General features: G+C 37.5%; 1 protein-coding gene across 23 annotated transcripts in view; it reads right to left on the reverse strand.

Annotated features, from left to right (window-relative positions):
- lmo7.L (LIM domain 7 protein L homeolog) overlaps positions 1-16,782 on the reverse strand; it is a 111,554-nt gene that overhangs the window by 73,394 nt on the left and 21,378 nt on the right. For all 23 annotated transcript variants that reach the window (XM_041580789.1, XM_041580796.1, XM_041580794.1 and 20 more), the window contains 2 exons: positions 7,550-7,620; positions 5,665-5,734 (listed from right to left, as the gene is read on the reverse strand). In XM_041580789.1, the coding sequence (XP_041436723.1) occupies positions 5,665-5,734; positions 7,550-7,620 (141 nt within the window). The remainder of the gene's footprint in view (positions 1-5,664; positions 5,735-7,549; positions 7,621-16,782) is intronic.

Below are 16,782 nucleotides of genomic sequence, written 5' to 3' on the forward strand. Positions count from 1 at the left end.
AAAAAAAAAATCTTGAATACTCATACGGGAAGATTGACAGCTGTTCAAAGTGCACATAGATTTGCTGCAACACACACACAAACTATAGATCTACAAACATTGTTTTGCTTTTCCACATAGCTTTTTATACAGCTTACCTTTTCCCAAAGTTTAGAATTGGCTGCAAGGTAGTGTGTAAATTTAGTGCACTTGTATAAAATAAGTTTTAACACAATTTTACTAACTTATCCTAACACCTAAAATATGATACACAACTTTAAGAAATGTAGGTAGAGACTATAACATTTAATTTATAGGCTTAAAACATTGCCATAACCTGATTTTTTTTTTTTTTAATATATATATATATATATATATATATATATATATATAGAGAGAGAGAGAGAGAGAGAGAGAGAGAGAGAGAGAGAGAGAGAGAGAGAGAGAGAGAGAGAGAGAGAGAGAGAGAGAGAGAGAGAGAGAGAGAGAGAGAGAGAGAGAGAGAGAGAGAGAGAGAGAGAGGAGAGAGAGAGAGAGAGAGAGAGAGAGAGAGAGAGAGAGAGAGAGAGAGAGAGAGAGAGAGAGAGAGAGAGAGAGAGAGAGAGAGAGAGAGAGAGAGAGAGAGAGAGAGAGAGAGAGAGAGAGAGAGAGAGAGAGAGAGAGACCATATTTGGGAAAAAATGGACTGTCATTTATCACAGCCCTAGAACACACCCTGCGTGTGTCAAATGGTACAATATATCTTCATTTTGCCATTCCCTTAGGACCAAAAAGGTACAAGGAAACCCACAATATCTTGATACCTCAAACTCTGCACCTCAGTAAAATATAACTGCATACAGGGGTGCTTCGCCAATGAGGCGAGTTGAGGCTGTCGCCTCAGGCGGCAGCACCCCACTAGGTACCAGGGGCAGCAAAAATGCTGCTCCTGGTACTTTAAGAGCAAATTTCCAGGTGAGGGGGGGCAGCAGCAACTGCTGCTGCCTCAGGCGGCGGAGGGGCCAGGATCGCCCCAGACTGCATAACCCAAACCCTATGCTTTTACTTACATGAAATGTTGCTGTTCTCTTATGCCCAGATGGCATATTTCACACACATAACTTCCACGGCTCGCAGTGTCTGGGCGATTTCTACTCTTTGGGCATATGCATTACAGCACAGTAATTTTTGAGTGCAGAAAAACTAGTAATGCAAATGAGCAAGATCGCCGACTGGGCTGGAAATAAGGGTGAGGGACAGAGCACTTCGATCACTTTTCTAGTCAAACAGATGCTTTTTGGAAAAGAAAACATTAGCTCAAAGACTGAAATTAACTGTAGGAACTATACCTTGAGAAATTGATTGTTGAACCCTATATGTAATTAACCCTTACCATAAACCAACTTTGAAAAGTGAATGTAAATCAGAAGAATATGCACACGCCCAAACACAAGTATGTTTTAATGCCAGTGACTGGGCAAAAAGAATATTTCCTTTCCAAACTACTTTTTTCCCCACTGGCATTAGCTGAAAAAAACGTATCATCCTTCCTCCCTGCTATTTTCCCATTAGCTGTTTACCCTCCTTACCCCATATATATGCACTCTAATTACTACAGGCCATCTTAACTAAAAGAAATTTCAAAAATGGATTTCCATGGCTCGTTTTTCGTGAAATAATAAAAGCTTCTTTATTTATTGTTATATTAATTGCATGTCAGCTTTGACACAGTGCACATTGTCTACTACTGACCGGTTTCGTACCTCATGGTACTTCCTCAGAGTATACATTTTTTCACACAATACACAACTTTATAGCTAACCTTGATTACAGACAAAAATCACACCCATTATCTTAAAGGGATATACCCTAGTTCTTATATCAATTTATTGTCAAACTTCCCTATTTTGATTTTAATAAAAACATTTAAATACAGAAAATTTAGTAGTACTGCTACAGGAAAATAATATGAGTGTAGAACATACATTAATTGTAAAACTACAAAAGCCACATGTAGTTGTGGATGCCAGTATGTTGGAAGAACTATGAGGAAAATGAAAGATATAGGATTTTAGAACATTTGGCCTGTGTAGGGAGAAATGAAATATCATCCTCTATAGCTGATCATATTCTGAATGTACATAATGGAAATGACAGCTGCATATCCTTTCAAGGCATAGAGCAGGTCAGATTAGATAAGAGGAAAGGTGATCTAGAAAAGTTAATGAATAAGAGAGACGCATGGTGGATGTTTACTTTAAAAACAGAAAAGCCTTTGGGTCTCAACAAAGATTGCAAAATCAAATTCTATATTGAATAAGCGAAAAATATGTAAATTTAAATGGGATAACTTGTAACTTGTAATAGTGAGAGGTACTATACAAGAGAGTATGTAAAGCATCCCTGTAATTCAAACATTACCCAGAACAGCATACATGGATCTACGATGTTTATAGCATTCATCTGTTTTTAAATGTTTTTATTAAAATCAAAATAGAGAAGTGAGACAATAAATTGATATAAGAACTAGGGTATATCCCTTTAAGATAATGGGTGTGATATTTGTCTGTAATCAAGGTTAGCTATAAAGTTGTGTATTGTGTGAAAAAATGTATACTCTGAGGAAGTACCATGAGGTACGAAACCGGTCAGTAGTAATGACAATGTGCACTGTGTCAAAGCTGACATGCAATTAATATAACAATAAATAAAGAAGCTTTTATTATTTCACGAAAAACGAGCCATGGAAATCAATTTTTGAAATTTGTGAGGACGCTCTGTTGCCAGGGAGCTGGATCTTGGACACGTGATGGTCAGGAGCCAATTGGGGAGCTTCACACTGGTGAGAGAAGTGTCATCTAACTAAAAAGGCCTTGTGCAGCACTGAGCAAGAATCCAATAATCACTTTAAGAATTGCAGACGCTGTTAATTGGTGGTTAAAGGAACAGTAACATCAAAAAATGTTTAAAACACTTTTTGAAACTTTTTAAAAGTAATGAAAATATAATGCAGTGTTGCCCTGCACTGGTAAAACTGGTGTGTTTTCTTAAGAAACACTACTATTGTTTATATAAATCTGCTGTGTAGCAATCCATTGAAATTTGAATTTCGCGCCGTATGCAAATTAGCCTTCGCTAGCGCAACTTCGCTTTATATAGCGAAACAACGCTAGCGCAACTCCGCAACCTTACGCTACCCCTGTGCGCAACTTCGGATTTTAGTGAATTTGCGAAGCGCTGGCGAAACTACGCCTGGCGAAGTGCGGCGAAGTTGCGCCTGGCGCAACTTCGCATCTTAGTGAATTTGCCCCTATGTCTTAATTACGAAGATGTTTTTCAGATTGTTTGCCAGAAATATATACTTTTTCCAATTGCTTTCCATCTTTTATTTTTTACAGTTTTTCTAAAATTTAAGTCTGAATTTTAATGTTGCTCCCTCTGGTGTTTCAGGCTGGCAGCTCCAGGTATCCAGTATCCAGGTGAATATTCTGTACTGTTCCAATTTGCTACATTGGTTGATACATTTTTCAGCAGTATTTGTGAAACATAAGTAACTGTTGTATCAATTATAACAGCTGCATTTAAAGGAGACATAAAGCTTAACTAAAGAAGGAACCACAGCACTTTAGCAGTAAAGATCTATGTCTCCAAAAATGCCCCAGGAGCTCCCAGTCTTCTTTTCTGCTGATTCACTGCACATGCTCTGTGCTGCGGTCACTTACTGAGCTTAGGGACCCACTCTTATACAGTACCCATAGAATATAAATGTCACAATATAAGGCTGATTAGTAATTAATACAGATAATTACTACATGGCAGCACAGAAACCAGTGCAACTAACATCAGAATTTAATAATCAGCTTTGTAGCATCAGCTTACATTACCGGCCAACCTAATTTTCTGCTTGATAATGTGACAAACCCTAATCTTAGTTTCTCAACAGCTGTTTAAAGCACAGTGAGCACAGACACTTTCCAAGATGGTGACAAGTTTGAAGTCCTGGATCATTGCTGCTATTGAGAAGCTGAAAAGTTGGTGCAATAAGGGCAGTGTATAAGTATTCATTTTTATGGTTTAGTTCTCATTTAAAAAGTATATGGCATATGGCATAACTAAACACTCCCCCAATATTGTAGGCAATATTTAATGAATGATGGTGCTGGTTTATATTAACTTTAAAACTGCCCCTTTATTGGAGAACCCTATAGGTCTGCTATGGTCTCTGTGCCTTTTTCAAATGAGGGGTGGGCATGTTCTAATGGTCCCTGTTACAAGCACAGTAGGGGGGGGAGCCAATTACAGCCCTGCAGTCACACAAGCAAGGCAGGCTTCAGTTCCCTATCAGATGTGCCTAGTTGCAGATTGGTTCCTATCCTACAGTGCAGCGTACCAAGTACACAGCCTGCCCAACTTTCCTTTATAAGCAGACAACTACACAGACTATTACTGTAATACATGTTTCTTAAGCATTTTACACAGTGTTCCCATGACATTATTGTAGTCCACACCTACTGACTGACAAGAGTGGAAACCCCACATGTTGGTTCCCAGTAGACAACTGGAAGCTTCTGAAGTATAGGTAACCTGATGGCTGGAAACATGGACTGCCTTCCAGTTAAGGCATTTTCTTTATAATAAGAAGGGCAGTGTTCGAATGGCACTAGTATAAAACAGTTGCCAAAAGCATTAGCCACATGCCCCCTCCCCCCACCACACACACATTAATACAATGGAAAGATTTAGAATAGATTGTGTTATGCTATGTGGTTTAACAATCCGATATTTCAGCCCTGCTAGATGGATATCTGTCCAATTTTTCACCAGATAGGCAGAAGGCCAATAAGCTGCACACTTAGGGGCACATTTACTAAAGGTCGACGTGAATTTGAAGTGAAAATTCAAATTGAAAAACTTTGAATTTCAAAGTAATTTTTGGGTACTTCGACCATTGAATAGGCCAAATTTGACTTTGATTAGATTCGAAGTGAAAATGCATCGCCTATTCGACCATTCGATAATAGAATTACTGTCTCTTTAAAGAACTTCGACTTTGCCACTTTGCCACCTTAAACCTGCCGAATTGCTATGTTAGCCTATGGGGACCTCCTAGAACATATAGCCAATATTTGGCTAAGTTTTTAGAAGCCGAAGTGAAACCGTATGATTAAATCGTTCGATTCGAAGTACGATTGTAGTACGATCGTGCAATCTTAAAAATCCTATGAATTCGACTTTGAATGTCGAACTAGCCTATTAGATGGTTGAATTTCAAAGTTTTTTGCACTTCGAAATTCGACCCTTGATAAATCTGCCCCTGTGGGGGCCAAATAGGCAACTTATATGGAACTTATATGGAACTTATATGGAACCGTGTATGGCCACCTGGCAGCAGACCTTGTTTCCAGGGAATGAAAGCCACACACCTCAACGTACTTCAAATCAATGCTAGGCAGTTTGGTGTGCTTTGGCTCTGCATTTCTGGACTACTTAAAGAGGTGCTCAAAGCACTATTGTGTAACAGTACCAATGGCTAATGTCAGACAGGGTGTTTTCTCTGCCAGTGAAGAAGCTGCCAAATACTGGTGCCGGTTCATGAGGGCTAGAGGTACTCTCCACAAATTTCTGTGCTGACGAGGAGAGGGTGTGTGACACTGAAAAAAATATTTCCTGCTGTATATAGGTTAGTATGTAATAAAATTTACTTACCAGGCCAGCGATGGGTGTGGATAAGCGATTGATCTTTTTGATGATTCCAGGTTTAATCTTGTTAATCAGGCTAAAGATTAAAAAAAAGTATATTTTTTAATAGTGATCAATATGTTAAGTGGAATGATGCAAACGAATCATGAATTTATACATTAAAATATGCTCATTACAAATTACAACTTTTACAGATTTAAGGGAAAAATGTCCTATTTATAGACAACACAAAACTTGCTATTGAGAATATTTTCAGTTATTTAATAACTCGTACAGTGAGTTTAACATTTCTCAATTACCTGGCTGAGTATTTAGACCTCTCACACTGGAGCATTTTTTGTGCCAATCAATGATTCAGCTTGCAATGACTACTTAGTACCAAGTAATACACTTACAATTATGACCTTTAAAAATGCCTTCCAATGAAATATACAGCAATTTCTCATTCAAAAGCTATATAACTGATGCAGACCTGTCAATAAAGGGTCATTACTTGACAGGATTTTCAGCCTGTTCGATCAATATAGCAGTAATTCACAGAGGCTTAATTAGATATATCGATCAAAAAGCCATGATTTTTACTTATTTGCCAACTCGTTTCCACATTTTTTTTTAATTTTTTTAATATCCAAGTAGCTCAGCAAAAACTAGGTAAGTGGCAATAGCCATAAACTGATGCTTTGGCAAGTCCCAGAATCCATCACTTCACAATAGGAAAATAAGTCACTTTGCTTTCCATACAATCTGTGCACCACCTAGGGTTGCCGCCTGTCTGGTTTTTACCCAGACGGGCCGGTTTGGGTGAAGAATGTCTGGACTTTCAAATTAGGAAATTTGGACAGGACTCTTTAGTAATTGGCTTGGTGATCAGCCCCACCTCTGACATCACTGGCGCGCCACAAAAAAATGGCAACCCTACTATTACCACAATGGAAAACAGAGGGACAAGTTTCACAATAAAAAAGGTAAGGGAGAGGGTTTATGACCTTATGTCAAATAGACATTTTACAGATACCATAATCGTCTCTATTTTTACATAAGCCCAATTAAATGAGCTAAATGAGTTTTTTATGCTTTCCAGACCACAGTGTGTCCTTTACAGATGAAAATCTGACAGCTGTGTCTGTGTGAGCGCCATTTTAATGGTAGATCTTTTTCTGCAAACAATATTTGAGACAGTCTTAAGGTGCCCATACACTGAGAGATCCGCTTGTTTGGCAATGTCGCTAAACGGGCGGATCTCCCTCCGATATGCCCACCTTGAGGTGGGCAATATCGGGCTAATCCGAATAACGATCGGATCCCAACGATGCCTAAACGGGTGGTCTGATCGCGGGATCGCATCAACGAATAGATTTTTTTGTCCCATCCGATCGAGATCTGGCCGACTTTCGGCCAGATCTCGATCGGTGAAGCCCGTCGGGGGGGCCCAATACACGGGCCAATAAGCTGCCGACACGGTCTGTCGGCAGCTTTTATCGGCCCATGTATGGCCACCTTTATTAGACCAATGGCAGATAGATCGTTTTCACCGCTGGCATTTTTACACCAGTAGAGAAACATCGATCTGGTGCCTTACGCACTGTCATGTGTTCATTGACAGGCACCAAGAGGTCCTGTTAGTGAAGACACAGAGCAGATATTGGTATAGAAACGCAAATGTATGCAGGTGTGGAAGGCTGGTGTGATAGGCAGCGGCTTTTCCCTACTGATTAAATACACCTGCGGAGAAAATATCTGTGGTTGTCCTTAAATATTATTAATTCATCGTAACGATGATGTTATAATACATAACAAATGGCCTTATGGGGTATAACACACTATCCCTATGTGAATGGCCTTCTTAACGTTAAAAAAAAAAATCATTCTCAAATGCAAAGAATGTACTTACTCGCAAAACAGCACCCCATTTTCAAGAGCTGAACGAAAATCCTTGTTCCCAAAGTTTTTACCAGTGACTTCCTGGAGAATAAAAATAATGTATATATTAATGATGCATTGATTTTTTAAAACCACATAAATGATTGGTAATCCTAACCCACTTTAAGTACCTAAATTCCACAACTGAAAGTAAAATTATATTACTTATAATAATGCTAGTCCAGAAGTAAAAAGACAGCACTCACAGGTCTAAAGTACCCCTTGTATGTTAACAATAATTCAGTACACAGCTGCTGGTGATTGAGAAAACAAAGGTCCACCAAATGAAACAAGTGATTAATAAACAATACGACATCTCTCTTCTACTCAAGTCACTGAGAACTCATTTTTAAGGATGAATGCCATTAAAAAATGATATCTCTGTGCATATTTTTGATTAAAGAGCAGTGATATTTGAATCGGTCACCCTAGCAATTAGACTGTGCAATTCAATCGCATATTGTATGACCGAAACAAAGTTCTAACCACAAACGAACAGAACCAATGTGCTTATTCACTATAGTATACATTAAAGACGAAAAAAAGTTAAGCAATGGCTTCTTACTGAGGGTATTTTTATATTTTAAAACACATTTTTACTGCTTAAAGGATGAAATTTCATTGCACTTTTTAAGTTATCAGGAAGCCCATACTGCTTATAATTGTCCTTACTAAAACATGGTTTGGCCATTGTTAACAAGTGATTAAAAAGCAGTACCTCCCAACATTTTGGAAATAAAAAGAGGGACAAAAAAGTTGCAAATATTTTGACCACACCCATTTTTGTGACCACACCCCCTAATTACCATGTTCATCTTACAAAATTTGGCAGGTTATTAAAGTTTGAACTTGTTTGTGTTTTTTTTTCCAGTTATTACAGTTTTGCTAATGAAGGTGAATTGCCCTTTAAGCTGTGAGTCTAACTTTTTCCAAGGGAACGGTTATCTTATATTGTTACAATTACTTATTTGCTTATCTAGAAATTATAACAAATGTATCTTATCTGCTGCTGTGGCTGTTCTAGGCTCTCTGCCAAAAGCCAATTAAGTTAGAAACTGATTCTTTTTCTGGCTGTTCAGTGCAGAGAAAAACTGGACCTTCCGATACAAAAGAGGGATGCGGGTTGAGCTGTCAAACGAGGGACTGTAGGCAATACACTAAATATAGCTGGGGCGTAGACAAAGTATTTACACTTCTTACTTATCTAATGCAAAGAATAACTTCAGAATCTCTGCAAAGTACAACAGCAGATATTCTCATTTCAGCACAACTATAAGCAGAAGAGAGTGAGCCAAGGCATACCAAACTGTGCAGATTAGTTCCCGACTTATTCACCCATGTTCTTTTATGCACATTTCATGACCCTTTGCTCTCAGTATGTTTGTATTTGGTGGGACAGAAATAACGTTGGCTATACACTGCTTTGGAGCTCATGTCACAAATGATTATGTGCTGCGTATTGTATGATTCATGTCTTCACAAATATTTTCAGCAGGGTGTGCACATAAAAATATGCTGCTACCAGTTTAGCTGCATTTTTATACCTTACAGTCCAGGATATACAGTGTAAGAGTCCAGGGTATCAACTTTATTATGCTCATCAATGTTTTACCCAAACAGTAATTGGGCAAAGTGAAGAAAATTGTTATTCTTTTAATATTTTTTATTAAAGGAGGTAAGTGATAGAAACATATAAATAAACTGTAGTGTATTAATACATATATGTATTTTTTAAAAAAAAAAAAAAAATAAGCCCGTGTCATTAGAAAACTAAGCTTTATTACTTTTTCCTTCTCATTTTAGAGATAAATGATAAATTATCCAGAATGATAATATGAGTTATACTCTGTACAAACATGCAAACATTAATAAAACCTTGGGTAATAGTGCCCCAAAGTTGCTGTAAGCCTGTGTCATTAGAAGATTTCACAAGTCTCTTCCACTCAAATATGGTAGAGAGTAGTTGTCTAGAGTCTGATACAAATAGAATTAATTTGTCCAAAACAAGGCAGGTTGCAACTGGACCATTCAGATAAATTATTTAGGCTTGTTTCCAAAGGTATATACATTCATCCAAATTTGGCATTGATGGAGAAATGCTGATAAAATATGTTTATCTTTGAGGTCTGCAAAAAGAAATAAAATGTAATTTTAGAATTTAACTGTGGGAAACAGCTGATCTTGAGCAAATCAAAGCCATACAAAAAAACTGGCCAAGTAGGTGAGGTGTGAAAATAATAACACAACAATAAAGGATGGGATGATGCGATACATGAAGAGATTTATAATATGAGTCATATCAATTCTGTAAGCTGTAGTAAAACAATTTTAATTTAATTTTTAGTCCCAGCTGCAAGGTTTGAGAAATATGGTTTCTTGTATTAAATGTTGTAAGGCTCCATATTATTTCCATTTCGATGTTTGCTTTTTTTCCCTCCTATAATCAGCAGAGAAATGCTGATTCATTCCATTCTGTGTTCACTGACAAGCTGACCCCATGCCTTTCAGCATACAAACATTCCAGAAAGCATGTTTTGCTTTTCTCTGTTTACCATTCGCTATCATATATTCAGCCATAGTTTAAAATGACCTTCAAGATAGTAGTAGTATCTAGGACAGCAAATGAATGAATGAGAGAGAGAGAAATCCTTCTGAAAAAGGCAGAATCGAATCCTGGATTCGGTGCATCCCTAGTAAAAATGCCTTTATTGCACTATTTTCTGGGCATTACAGCCACGTTTTGGGCGCTCCTTGGCCTTTATCAAGCTACCAAAGTTTGATAAAGGCCAAAGGAGCACCCAAAACATAGCTGTAATGCCCAGAAAGTAATGCAATAAAGGCATTTTTAATTTAAAGAAATTGAGCAATGCTGTTCTATATTGAAAAACTAGTATGCTGTGAGTTCTGAACAATCTATCACAATTTAAAATGCATGGCACATTAGCCTTTTAATATGGTGTATCTTATTTTACTTGTGTACGCATGTACTGTATAGGTTAGAGAGAACGGCACTGATATATCAGATACATTTTGTGAAGACAGAGCTAGCGATCAGCCTTTGAAAGCTGTACTTACCAAAGAAAGCGAAGACAAGGACTCTTTTTAGAGTATATGTTGTGAGCTTCTAAGCACATGATGTAATTGTTCTTATTTTGTTGGATCTAGTTGTACCACCAAGAAATCAGAAATTTTATGTACAAGAACACAGCCGATTTGGAAAGGTCTATGTCTCCTGAATGCGGCAATACCAAATATATATAGTTTTCTGGAGATTTCTCACTTGTATAGATCAAAATCTCTAAGCAGTACACTACCAAATTTCCAAAGCACCGCTCCCCAAACAGCATACTTCTGATTTCAAGGCCAAACATTCCACTAACAGTAGGTTTACCCTAGAAAACTACCCATTAGAAAGAACAGATTCTGGTGATTCAAAAATGGGTAAATATATCTTTGCACTCCAAACTACCAAGTTGCAATTGTTTCCTAAAGTTATGTTTTATAGAAATTGGTGAATTTTTTGAAAAATTACCTCAAAGCTTCCACTCTACAGCATCATATCTCCCACACATCATTAGGTATCAATGTAAAATACCTCAAATATGAAAGCCTGGGGTCCACTGAACAGTTTGATGCCCAATATGTATCGGTTTACCTAAACATGTGGTATATAGGGGCCTACAATATAGACACCCCATTTGAGCTATCAGTTCTGTAATACCAGATACTGCAAAATCAACACATTTACATAGATGGGGGGGAGAGGCAAAGTTAAAAAAAAGTATTTTCACCCCAGAAAACCATATAGTTTCGGAAAGTAAACATTCCCTCGAATCCAAATTGGGTATGCATGTCTTTCTACTCCAAAGCACCAAGCTGCAAAACTTTCCTAAGTTTGGCAATTTTAGGGACATTTTCAAAAATCACCTCTTTTATATTATACTTTTAAGAGAAATCACCCCAAATATGCAAGCCTAGGGTCCTGAACAGTTTGATGTCCAATATGTATAGGTGTACCCAAGCATATGGCATATAGGGGCCACAAAATGAAGACCCCATATGGTCTGTCATTTCAGGTGCTGCAATATCGACACATTTACATCGTTTGGGGGGGGGGGGGGCAAAGGTAGAAAAAAGTGTGTTCACCCCAGAAAACCATATATTTTTGGAAAGTACACATTCCCCTGAATCCAAATTAGGTATGCACATCTTTCTACTCCAAAGCACCAAGCTTCAAAACTTTCCTAAGTTTGGCAATTTTAGGGACATTTTCAAAAATCAACTCAAAACTTCCACTCTGCCGCATTGTATGTCCCACATACTATTGAGTATCAAGATAAATCTCCCCAAATATGAAAGCCTGGGGTCCTCTGAACAGTTTGATGCTAAATATGTATAGGTGTACCTAATAGGGGCCCCAAAATGAAGACACCCCCCATATGGTCTGTCATTTCATGTACTGCAAAATCAACACATTTACATCGTTTGGGGGGGGGAGGTAGAAAAAAGTAAGTAAGACCCCCCAAAACTATACATTTTTGGAAAGTACACATTCTGCCGATTCCAACAAAGAAAGACATCTTTCTACACAAAACTACCAAACTGCAAAGCTTTTCTAAACGTAGAGGTTTTTACAACATTTCTGAAAATCGCCTAAAAATGTTGCAGTTTGCCGCATTTATCACACACAATGTTTTACGTACAATGTTTCACGCTGCCAAAATAACACGTTTTTAGGCAAAAAAACAAAACAAAACATAACAGTACAATGAATACGTAAAAAAAACAAAAAAAAAAAACACCTGTTTGTGAATACATATATTTGTGCACTAATAAAAGTTGTCTGAGTGTACAAATACATGTAAATAAGTGTAAATAACTGTACAAAAGGGACCAAGTGTGCTAAAATAAAAAAATACTTTTACTAAAATGTGTGTATAAATGTACTGTAAGTATGTGTAAGTGCAGGTAAGTGTGTAAAAAAAGTGCACTTACCGTTTTTGGAGCAGGAGGATCGCTGTCCTGGCAGTGTGTCTTCAGAGTTGTTGTTCAGCAGGAAGTGCGTGGGCGGCTTTGCAAGCAGGTGAGTGTAGTAGCAGACGCTCCATGCGATGTGTCTGCAACTTTGAAGTCGGATCTGCGCTAATCGAATCGCAGATCCGATTTGACAGCCCCCCAGCCTCATTGCCTAGGGGGCTGTCTTCTCTCCCCACTCTCTGCGGAGGCGGCAAAAGCAGAGAGAAAGCTCAGCTGCTAAAGAAAGTACCATGTACGTTCTTGGCAGCCTGAGCATTTGCCTGCCAGCACGTATGCCATACGTGCTTGGAAGGCAAAGGGTTAAAGGGATACTGTCATGGGAAAACATGTTTTTTTTTCTCAAAATGCATCAGTTAATAGTGCTACTCCAGCAGTCTTCTGCATGGAAATCCAATTCTCAAAAGAGCAAACAGATTTTTTTATATTCAATTTTAAAATCTGACATGTGGCTAGATATATTGTCAGTTTCCCAGCTGCCCCAGTCATGTAATTTGTGCCTGCACTTTAGGATGGAACTACTTTCTGGCAGACTGTTATTTCTCCTACTTAATGTAATTGGGCCAGTCTCAGTGGGACAGTCTCACTTGGCTTTTACTATTGAGTGTTGTTTTTAGATCTACCAGGGAGCGGTTATCTTGTGTTAAGGAGCTGCTATCTGGTTACCTTCCCATTGTTATTTTGTTAGGCTGTGGGGGGCGGAGAGGGGTGATATCACTCCAACTTGCAGTACAGAAGTAAAGAGTGACTGAAGTTTATCAGAGCAAAAGTCACATGACTGGGGGCAGTTGGGAAACGGACAAGATGTGTAGCCCCATGTCAGATTTCAAAATTGAATATAAAAAAAATATGTTTGCGCTTTTGAAAAATGGATTTCAGTGCAGAATTCTGCTGGAGCAGCACTATTAACTGATGTGTAAAACATGTTTTCCCATGACAGTATCCCTTTAAGTGCAAATATAGAGATGTAAGATATGCATGCACATAGAATGCAAAAACTTTGATTACTTTTGCTTACAAGAATAAATGCATCAATTCATTTGTATGGTTTAACCTTGCAAGTTGATGCAAGTTCAAACACCTGTGTATGCATAGTCAGAGAAAATCACATGGCAGTGCAGAGATTAAAATAAATCTAAATAAGGTGAAGAGTATCCGAAAGGGGGACCAGATGGGCGTACATTCTTTATTTCACACAATCAACATTCAGGGCATTCATAACGTTCAGTGGAGTCTAACCATTAACTCATACAGAATGATTACATGATTGTGACATTAGATTAGGTGCATTTAAAAACTGTAAATCAAAACCATGACATTTCACACAATAAGTAAGACTGAAGGAGAAAACTATTTGCGCAATAAAACAGAAGGAAATCAGAAGTCTTTATTTATGAGAAGTAAAAAAAGCCACCATAAAAATTCCTAAAATGGTTGTAAGGCTAATAAAACAGAGTCGAAGTACAGAAACACTCGATGTGAAATACAATTTGTAAAATAAAATGTGTATATTGGTGACAGCAACCAACGTACACTGTTTAATAATGCAGATGGGGAAATATACAGTAGAGGTATAGAACCAGAATGCTTGGCACCTGGAGTTTTCCAAAGAACAGATCTTTCCATAATTTGGATCTTCATACCTTAAGTCTACTAGAAAATTATGTAAACATATTGCCACCTCCATGATTAGAAACGAAAGTAAAGAATATCAATGCCTCCCAACATTTGAAAAATGGAAAGCGGCGCTGCATTGAATTTTTTTGCACACACCCCCTAAATGCAGTGTTCATTTTACATTTGTCAGGTTATGGAAAGTTTAAAGACATCTCTGGAGGTTTGAGGTACATGTTTTATGTGTTATAACAGTTTAGCTAATGAAGGTGACTTGCCCTTTAAGCTGAGAGTCACAGTTCCCCCAAAAGACCTGCTTGTCTTAAATAGTTACAATTATATCTAAGTGCAGGTGCTGGGTATTCTGGGAAGGAGATCAAAGAGAAACTCGGGACATTTCAGAAAGAAAGCAGGACTGTGGGCTGAGCTGTGAAATCAGGACTGCACCATGAAAAAAAAAAAAAAAAGTACAGTTGGGAGGTATGCATATGCAATGCAATTGATTTTTACAGTCATTTGCAAAACCAAGCCAAAACAAAGAAGCTGCTACTACATCCATGTGCACTGGATGTACATGAATCAGCATAAAATAAGAGTGTTTAGCCAATGTAATATAATCACTAGTTATGTTGACTGCAACCAGAACAATTCTGAAATCGGTGGAGTGCACAGAGTGGATTGTGTTGATGCTCCACTAGGACATCACTGAATGCTACTGTGCATCACGGACATTAAAGAGAAATCGGAGGAATTATGGGCATATGTTTATATACCATAATCAGCTTTTGTTACAGTGTAAATAATGTTAGATTTAAACTAACCTGACATGGTAATTTATTTTATTCCAACCTTAGGAAAACAAAATTATTCACTTTCACTTGTGCACGCAATACATATACACACAACTCTCAGATGACTGAAAGGTAAGAACCCCTCCTAAAACATAATTGAAAATGACTTTTAAGGAGTATTTTACACAATATAGGTTAATCTTGGCATCACCAATCACTGGCTTTACAGTTTTTTCATTCAGGACATAATGTAGCCTCTGCTGAAAGTAAGGGTACAAAATCAAATAAAGCCATAGGTTAAAAGAGACATATAGGATAATTGAAACGCCTCTCATTTTTTAGGCAATAATGTAAACTATAAAATCTCTCTCTCTCTCAAAATACATATAGACACATACAAGAGTCCTCTGCACTCAACCGATTATCAATATATTGAAGACAGAGACATTTTGTGCATACTGCTACTGAAAAATGCCTTACCCTTTAAACAAAACAGGGATTGTTTGTCCATATATTGCAATATATTTAAGCTGCCCAACTACATAGAGTATATTCATGGCTCTTGGGTATTATACAATCAAAAAAAGTTTTTTTCCCAATCTTAGTAGACAGAGAAAATGATAGTCCTTTTACAGGGGGAAACTACAAACAGCACCTGTAATATCTTTTAAAATACACTGGGAGGTCTATTTATCCAAAATTTTAAATTTGGTACAATTTCACGTTTATTTGAAAACTCAAATTCTCGCTTATTTAATAAAATATTTGAATCTAAAAAAAAACTGATTAGAGGGATGGAAGACAAATTATGAGGGTAGACTGTCATGGTTGGGGTTGTTTTCTCTGGAAAAAAATAAATAAATAAAAAGATGCTTGAGAGGGGACATGGTTACACTTTACAAGTACATTAGAGGACATTATAGACAAATAGCAGGGGACCTTTTTACCCATAAAGAAGATCACTAGAGGCCACCCCTTCAGACTAGAGGAAAAGTATGTCCATTTAAAGCAACGTAGGCGGTTCTTCACATTGAGGACATTTTGGTTGTGGAATGCACTGCCGGGTGATTTTGTGATGGCTGATTCTGTTAATGCTTTTAAAGAGAGGCTTAGAGGATTTCTTGGACAGACATAATATCAAAGGCTATTGTGATACTAAAATCTGTAGTTAGTGTATGAGTATATATAGTTTGTCTGAGTTTATGGAGGGGTCAATGTGTGTATGTATGGGTGCTGGGTTTCATTTGGAGGGGTTGAATTTGAATGACTTTGGTCTTTTTTCAGCCTAATCTAAATATGTAATCAATGTCAATGGGTCTACAAACTTAAAAATATGTGAAACACTAAAAATCTGTTAAATTCTGCCTAAGACAGTATCAAGTATCGAACATTAGATTTTTTTTAAAATTTAACTTTGTCAGTTTCAATTTGCAGTAAAAATTCAAATTAAAATGTTGATAAAACAGTCCCTGGAATTCTAAGTTTTTCATCTCAAAAAATAACGTATTTGGGAAATTTTCATTTTTAGTCAGGCAGTATGGTTTTTTTGTCTGGAGGCTACGTTTGTCCAAAGCTCTAATCTACTGGACCACAGATTGTTTGCCAGTTACCCTCAATATCAAACCGGAGAGGTCACCAGCTAGCCCACAAGAAATGGAATTTAAGCCTCTTTATACACTACTTGATCAGGGCAAAAGTGGATTAGTAGAAATTGCGTGGCAATATGATTGACCATATGACTCATTATTACAAAGCAATCTCTTAT

This window comes from Xenopus laevis, chromosome 2L, assembly GCF_017654675.1.
Source record: "Xenopus laevis strain J_2021 chromosome 2L, Xenopus_laevis_v10.1, whole genome shotgun sequence".
NCBI classification, from domain to species: domain Eukaryota; kingdom Metazoa; phylum Chordata; class Amphibia; order Anura; family Pipidae; genus Xenopus; species Xenopus laevis.